The sequence below is a fragment of the Lolium rigidum genome, chromosome 3, assembly GCF_022539505.1.
Source record: "Lolium rigidum isolate FL_2022 chromosome 3, APGP_CSIRO_Lrig_0.1, whole genome shotgun sequence".
Classification (NCBI taxonomy): Eukaryota; Viridiplantae; Streptophyta; class Magnoliopsida; order Poales; family Poaceae; genus Lolium; species Lolium rigidum.
In genome coordinates, this window is record NC_061510.1 from 156923675 (window position 1) to 156932243 (window position 8569).

Here is an 8569-nt window from a genome sequence, read left to right on the forward strand (position 1 = left end):
TGGCCAACGTAGTCTAAGAGCCGTCGCGAATTTTCCCATGTGTTGAACCCCTAGCCCGCCATACTTCTTCGGTCGACAAACTTTGTCCCAATTGACCTTGCACTTGGCCCCGGTGGTGGTGTCCTTGGTGGACCAAAGGAAAGCCCGCTCCAATTTATTGATGAATTTCATAGTGCCCGGAGAAATGGCAAGCGGGGTAAGGTAGTAGATGGCTTGAGACGCAATAACCGATTTGACTAAAGCGGTCCTTCCGGCGGTGGTGATGAGGTTTCCGTTCCAAGTTGGTAGCTTTCCGGCGCACTTGTCTTCTAGGTGTTGCAAATCTCTCCTTGTCAAGCGCCAAACCGAGAGTGGAAGCCCAAGGTAACGCATCGGGAAGGTGACACGGCTTGCCGGCATCCCCTTAAGGATGTAGTCGAGGTCTACGGTCCTACAATGAATCGGTGCGACGATGCTTTTTTGGAAGTTGGTGCAAAGGCCGGTTGTGTCCCCAAAGTTTTGAAGGATGGATGCCAAATTTTAGATATCTTCTTTGAAAGGAGCCATGAAAACCGCCGCGTCATCCGCATATAGAGACGTCCTCAAAATAGCCCTCCTTCCCCGAACCTTGTGTAAGAGGCCGATCGTCATCGCATTCTCAAGGATTTGTGCAAGTGGATCTATTGCAAGCACAAAAAGGAGCGGTGATAGAGGGTCGCCTTGCCGCAAGACCCGGCCATGGCAGATAGGGGGGCCGGCCACCCCATTGAGGAGGATTCTCGACGACGAGGTGAAGAGGAGAGCCACAACCCAATTGCGGAATCTACTAGGGAAGCCCCTTTTTTGGAGGAGGTCGACAATATAGTCCCATCTCACATTATCAAAAGCCTTGCAAATGTCGAGCTTGAAAAGAAATGCCGGAGTCTTGTTCTTATGAACTTGTGGCGAGATTTTTGACATAGAGGAAATTATCATGAATGCTTCTCCTCTTGATAAACGCGCTTTGAGCATTTGAGACGAGATTGTCTATGAAACGGAATTTAAAGTTGGCCTCTAGAAACAGAATCTGAAAAGCTGAGGATCCGACATGCACAAATTAGTATTCTGGCATCAATTTCATGTGAGGAGCTCCATATCTCTTGTTATGAATTCTATCACGTTTCCGTTCACCTTCGAATTAATTAAAATTTTCATTACTCTGGGCCAGCAGAACATGAACCACATTCCTCCTGATCTACATCTCCAACAAAGTAGCAGGTAGTGGGATAGTGCTTGCAATAACTCTTTGAGTAGCCAAGCTGCAATTGCAAATTAAATAGTCCACAATTACATTGACCAATCTCTTGCAAAATGAGCTTCTGCGGACGAGCGACAAGCTCTGAATTAAATTAACTTGAAGATAGAACATTGCGTCCTTACCGCTCGCGTGCATCGTGCTAGTAGTGGTTCCTGGAATTGGAATCCAGTGCCCACTTCTTCCACATCGCCATTTGTTAAAGCTCATCGTGCTGCAGTGCACGAGATTCCCTGAAATAAATTGGGACTCAGATGAAATGTTCTGAGACGCAGGTCTTTGCCGTTTACAGCACTGTTTGGCTCTATAAAAGGAAGATGCAGCTGAGTGAGGCAGTCAAGGCAGAGCAAGCAACTTAATTAGATAGCCATAGAAGGCATGGAGTGCGGGCAATGCGGCGCCGGATTGTCTGTCCCGCGGGGAGCGCGCTCCGTGCAGTGCGCGCACTGCCGCGGGGTGACGCGCGTCCAGCGGCACGGCGCCGTGGGCGTCGTCATGAACGCGTTCGCCAACATGGCTGTTCGTGGCGGGAGGCCGGTGACGCCGCCTAAGCTCCGGGAGGCTGGCTACCCTAGAGTGCCCGGCGACAAGCGCGCCCTACTCATCGGCATCAACTACACTGGAACGGAGAACGAGCTGAGCGGCCCCATCAACGACGTCAAGGGCATGAGCTTCCTGCTCACCCAGAAGTACGGCTTCCCCAAGGAGTGCATCCTCACCATGACCGGTAAATAAGCTGTAACAACTCCATTTCCTGTGTGTGCATGCGTGTGTCGATGGAGTTTCTTGTCCTCTGAGGTCGATGACTATGTCGAGAAACGATCGGTAATCTGTTCTTGTGCTTGCCAGATGAGGAGAAACTTATTTTTGCACACACAATTCGAGCTCATGTCCTTGTTCTTGCTACAGATGAAGAGCGAGACCCGTACAGGAGGCCAACAAAGTCCAACATCCTACTGGCGATGCGTTGGCTGGTGCACGGCTGTAGGTCTGGGGACTCCCTCGTATTCCATTTCTCCGGAATGGCTGGTCAGATGGAAGACGAAGACGGCGACGAGCAGGACGGCGAAGACCAGACCATCTTCCCCCTGGACTGGGAGCTCAACGGCGAAATCCGAGACGACGAGATCAACGACGCCCTCGTCCGCCCGCTCGTGAAGGATGTTACGCTCCACGCCGTCATCGACGCCTGTCACAGCGGCACCATGCTCGACCTCCCCAACATCTACAAGCTCAAAAAGTATGTATCAACGCTGCACGTTATGTATGTACCCACGGGCCACGGCATTAACTCTATGTGACACTGGCTGTTTACCGATGCTTAGGAGCGGGCAGACTGAATGGAAGCTTCACACCCCTCCGAACGGCGCTTGGAAGAACACGAGCGGCGGCATGGCGATCCTCATCAGCGGTTGCGGCGACAACCAGATGTCGACGGACGGTATCGGCGATGAGCACCTGCCCATGGGCGTGCTGACCTATAGCTTCGTCACGGCGGCCTTCTTCGCGCAGCGGAAGCCCACCTACGCCCAGCTGCTCGCCACGATCAAGGCCATCATGCTTGAGCGCAACGCCGACAGCCGGATCAACTGCAAGCTCCCAGCGCCTATGTGCTCGCTTGTCCGCAAGGTGGTCAACTTCAGCGGCGTGCAGGAGCCCCAGCTATCTTCCTCCCAGAAGTTCGACATCAACCGGGAGCACTTTGAGCTATAAACCAGCAACTTCGTCTGACAATAATAACATCAGCTCAACACTGAAAACACTGCAAGTTCAACTAAATACAGTATATGTGATGCTACGTCTTGTCCCGTATCAGCTTAGCCTTTCGGGTAAGGTGATGCGAAAATAAGACAATATATAAAGGTCTTCGTGCTGGTGTGGCACTGTGGCCTGGATAGACTAATAAGCAGTATCCCCTCTTACTTATCACACCCCATTTCTCTAAGTACTACTTCAATCCAAATTTGTTGACTCTATTTTATCTAGATACATATGTATCTAGCGGAAATTCAATTCGGCTCCTGAGTGCGTATGCTCCCTCTACTAACAAAACATATTTCGAAGTGTGGAAAAATTTTGACAAAAATTTTTACATGTACATCTCAATAATATATGTGTATGCGTCAAGTTTCACGAAAAAATAATATTTTTTATGGCCTATGTAAAAAAGAGAAAATTTATCATGTGAAAAGCATTGTATTCAGCACTGGATTTTGTCTTTTTTACACACGTCACATGATAAGTTTATTTTTTATGAAACGACTTTGTGAGCGTGTAGCACGTGAAGATGTACGTACGAATTTTTTGTTTCAATTTTTTTGAAATTTAAAATATGTGTAAGATGCATTTCAAAATATATTGTGTTTGTTAACTAGATACCGTATCTAGACAAAGTAGAATCAATCAATTTAAATCAGAGAAAGCACATTAATTGGCTTATTAGCAACCCTTGAAACAACTACAAGTTTAATTAATCTCTAGATTCATATTAAACTTGCTAGGCATCGCTGATCCACGACCTCCCATTCCCTAACGCTAACCTCCCTCCCGCTCCCGCGCGGCGGCGCAGCGCCGGGCGGCCTCCCCCCCGCTCCCTCGGTGTTCCCTCCCCCTAGCCTCCTCTCCTGCCGCCGCCTAGGGCGTCGCCGGGCAAAGCCTGTGTGGTGTGGCGGCGGCGGCTCTCCTCTGTCGCGGATCGGGGGCGTGGCAACGTCCAGCCCCTCCGTCCAAAGATGATGATGCTGGTTGGCGGCAATGATAGGTGGTGGTGCGCTGGCCCCTTTGGGTCCGGCGGGCTCCCCCTTCTCCGTCCTCGGTGTGGAGGCTTCCCCGGGATATCCCTGCATCGCTGAGGACGACCGGGATCCTAACCGGTGGCGTCCATCTCCTGCGCCGGAGGTGGTCGACCTGAGGATGGGGATCCAGGGTGGAGGCCTTAGGCGGTGGTTTGGCGGCACGTCGCGCCTTCCGCCGTTGAGGTCGACCGGCGGGTGGCGGCGAGGGGGCCTGCCGTTCTGCCTAATAAAGGTGGATGTTCTAGGATTTCTCTCACGCCAAGTGAAGATTGGTCGGATGTTTCTTCCCGCCAGGTTGCCTGGATTGTCGTGTTCTAGAAGGCGCTGCCGACGAAATTCATTCTGCGGTCAATGCCTGAAGATTCCTGGATTGGGTGCTTTCGGTCGTGCACACCCATGTTTTTTATCTGAACGTTCGGTTTCAGAGGGAGCGCTTCGAAGCTCTGCTGGTTGTTAATATCATAGAGCTCATTTTCTTTCCATCGTGCTGGCGGTGAAGGTCATGAAAGCCGAGATCGGTGGAAGAGCAACGGTGGTCGGATCTTGGTGGTGAGGTGGATTGGCTTGGAGCTTCGTGACTTCGAACATCGACTTGTATGTGGGGGCTACTGCACAGGAGAAGTTTAGAGTTCTATCTTTCAGGGTGAAAATCCAAGGTCTAGCCTTAACTAGTTGTGCCTGACAATATTTTTGTTGAAGGCATTGTTTTGAGAGAGAGGACTTTGTTCAGGGTTAAAATCTAAGATATGTGATCGGGCGATAACATCGTTTTTGCATTGTTTCCTTATTGGAGGCGTCGCTAATGGAGAAGCTGATATTCTGGTGTTGTCTTGGTGGTGTCAGTATTGTTGTTTCGAGTCTTCGATCTCTTTAGTGGGATTTTTCTTTTTAGTAATTCTTCTATCTTTTTTGGTTGTGTGCATATTTTATGCCATTAGGGCATGGTGTTATTGTAAAGGCTGAGTGCAATTGGTATCTCTGCCATGTTAATATACGCTCTTTATCGAAAAATATACACATGCTAAAACGAATAAGATTTTCCTACGTCCAAATCAATATTTTCGATAAAGGGCGATTTATTACTCGAAGTTTCAAGCATTACACCCAGCCTTTGCATAACTAAGATGTACACAGCCGTTTAAGTATCCAGAATCCAACTAAAAGAGTACACAAAATCAAAAGGAGAAAAGCCAACTAGTCCACAGCTCCATTGGCCTCATCCTACGGCTATGCAACCACCCATGTTGGGAAATAAACTTCTTGGCCGTATTCTCCAACCGTGTAGCTCCATAAATAGGTCTCGGTCCTGTACGCGTTGAAGCGTCGACCATGAACGGAGCATAGCGGTACACCTGTAAATAACCTGCATAATAGAACATTTTTTGTCATTAAAAACCTTGTCATTTCTACACAGCCAAAGCGACCATACAACTGCAATCGCCCCCACTCGGATAATCGTTTTATACCTGAAATCCACCCCATTTAGCCAATTGCCAAAAATGTTAGCAATGCTACGGGGTGGATATAGGGTCGATCCTATCTGAATGATTGACCATATAGATCTAGCAACCCGACAATTGAAGAAAAGGTATTTTATGGTCTCTTCTTCGTGACAAAACACACATTTCTTACAACTCTGCCAGTTGCATTTTGCAAGGTTATCTTTAGTAAGAATCACACCTCGATGAAGATACCATGCAAACACCTTAGTTTTCAGAGGTATCTTCATATTCCAGATGGATTTGTTATTTACAATCGGTTGAGTAGGAATGCAAAGGGCTTTGTACATAGAGGCTACCGAGAATATACCATTCTTGGTAAGACTCCACCGGAATTCATCAGCCCCCAGAAACAACTGTATTGAATCTAGCCGCTGAAGCAGGTCGTTCCAAGAGTTTAGTCGGGCGCCAATAAGATCTCGTCTGAACGTTACCATGGGGGGATAGGATTCCATCACCTTTTGAAGGGTGTCTCCCTTGTAACGAACAATGTTGTACAAAGCGGGATACTGTTCACGAAGAGTGGTTGTTCCCAACCAACGATCCTCCCAAAACCGTATCTCCGCTCCATTCCTAATGGAGAAGGAACCAAATGGGAAAAGTGCTTTTTTTGTTGCTATAATGCCAGCCCAGAAGTGTGAATCCCCCGGTTTCCAAATAACCTGGGAAATCGCCTTTGAGCCTACATATTTTTTCCGCAGAAGTTGTTGCCATACGCTGATACGTCTCAAACGTATCTATAATTTCTTATGTTCCATGCTAGTTATATGATAATACTTACATGTTTTATATACACTTTATATCATTTTGATGCATTTTCCGGCACTAACCTATTAACAAGATGCCGAAGTGTCAGTTCCTGTTTTCTGCTGTTTTTGGTTTCAGAAATCCTACACAAGAAATATTCTCGGAATTGGACGAAACAAAAGCCCACGGTCTTATTTTGCACGGAGCCTTCCAGAAGTCCGAAGAGGAAACGAAGAAGAGCCGAGGTGGCCCCACACCACACGGCGGCGCGGCCAAGGAGGGGGGCGCGCCGCCCTAGGGTGTGGGCCCCTCGGGCGCCTCCCGACTCTGCCCCTTCGCTTATATAATCTCTCCGTCGCGAAAACCCTATCACTGAGAGCCACGATAGGAGAAAACATACTGTGACACCGCCGCCGCCAATCCCATCTCGGGGGATTCAGGAGATCGCCTCCGGCACCCTGCCGGAGAGGGGAATCATCACCGGAGGGCTCTACATCACCATGCCCGCCTCCGGATTGATGCGTGAGTAGTTCATCCTTAGACTATGGGTCCATAGCAGTAGCTCGATGGTTGTCTTCTCCTCTTGTGCTATCATGTTTAGATCTTGTGAGCTGCCTATCATGATCAAGATCATCTATTTGTAATGCTACATGTTGCGTTTGTTGGGATCCGATGAATATTGAATAATATGTCAAGTTGATTATCAATCTATCATATATGTGTTGTTTATGTTCTTGCATGCTCTCCATTGCTAGTAGAGGCTCTGGCCAAGTTGATACTTGTGACTCCAAGAGGGAGTATTTATGCTCGATAGTGGGTTCATGCCTCCATTGAATCTGGGACGATGACGAAAAGTTCTAAGGTTGTGGATGTGCTCGTTGCCACTAGGGATAAAACAGCGATGCTTTGTCTAAGGATATTTGTGTTGATTACATTACGCGCAGTACTTAATGCAATTGTCTGTTGTTTGCAACTTAATACTGGAAGGGGTGCGGATGCTAACCCGAAGGTGGACTTTTAAGGCATAGATGCATGCTGGATAGCGGTCTATGTTCTTTGTCGTAATGCCCTAATTAAATCTCATAGTAGTCATCATGATATATGTTTGTGCATCTCTATTTGTCAATTGCCCAACTATAATTTGTTCACCCAACATGTTATTTATCTTATTGGAGAGACACCACTAGTGAACTGTGGACCCCGGTCCATTCTTTTACATCTGAAATACAATCTACTGCAATCTCTGTTCTTTGTTGTTCATCGCAAACAAACATCATTCTCCACACCATACGTTTAATCCTTTGTTTTCAGCAAGCCGGTGAGATTGACAACCTCACTGTTAAGTTGGGGCAAAGTATTGTGATTGTGTTGTGCAGGTTCCACGTTGGCGTCGGAATCCCTGGTGTTGCGCCGCACTACACTCCTTCACCAACAACCTTCACGTGGCCTTCATCTCCTACTGGTTCGATAACCTTGGTTTCTTACTGAGGGAAACTTGCTGTTGTACGCATCACACCTTCCTCTTGGGGTTCCCAACGGACGTGTGCTTCACGCGCCATCAAGCATTTTTCTGGCGCCGTTGCCGGGGATATCAAGACACGTTGCAAGGGGAGTCTCTCACATCCAATCTCTTTACTTTGTTTATTGTCTTGCTTTACTTTACTTTATTTTTTGTCTTGTTTTCTTCTTATATCAAAAACACAAAAAAATTTGTTACTTGTTTTACTTTACTTAATTTAGTTTGCTATACTTGTTTTTTTACTGTTAAAATGAATACTCCTGAGAACACTAAGTTGTGTGACTTCACTAGCACCAATAATAATGATTTTATATGCACTCCTATTGCTCCACCTGCTACTACAACAGAATTCTATGAAATTAAACCTGCTTTACTAAATCTTGTTATGAGAGAGCAATTTTCTGGTGTTAGAACTGATGATGCTGCTGCCCATCTTAATAATTTTGTTGAACTTTGTGAATTGCAAAAGTATAAGGATGTAGATGGGGATATTATAAAACTGAAATTGTTTCCTTTCTCCTTAAGAGGAAGAGCTAAAGATTGCTTGCTATCTTTGCCTAAGAATGGTATTGATTCATGGACTAAATGTAAAGATGCTTTCATTGGTAGATATTATCCTCCTGCTAAAATTATATCTTTGAGAAGTAGCATTACGAATTTTAAGCAATTGGATAATGAACATGTTGCCCAAGCATGGGAAAGAATGAAATCTTTGGTAAAGAATTGCCCAACCCAT

General features: G+C 46.8%; 1 protein-coding gene across 1 annotated transcript; it reads left to right on the forward strand.

Moving 5' to 3' along the window:
• The first annotated feature begins 1651 nt into the window (after positions 1-1651).
• On the forward strand, positions 1652-3236 carry LOC124698482 (metacaspase-1-like). Its single transcript, XM_047230966.1, has 3 exons — positions 1652-2000; positions 2183-2513; positions 2599-3236. Exons 1-3 carry the CDS (start codon positions 1652-1654, stop codon positions 2984-2986), a joined length of 1068 nt encoding a protein of 355 aa, XP_047086922.1. The 3' UTR covers positions 2987-3236.
• Positions 3237-8569: the final 5333 nt, after the last annotated feature.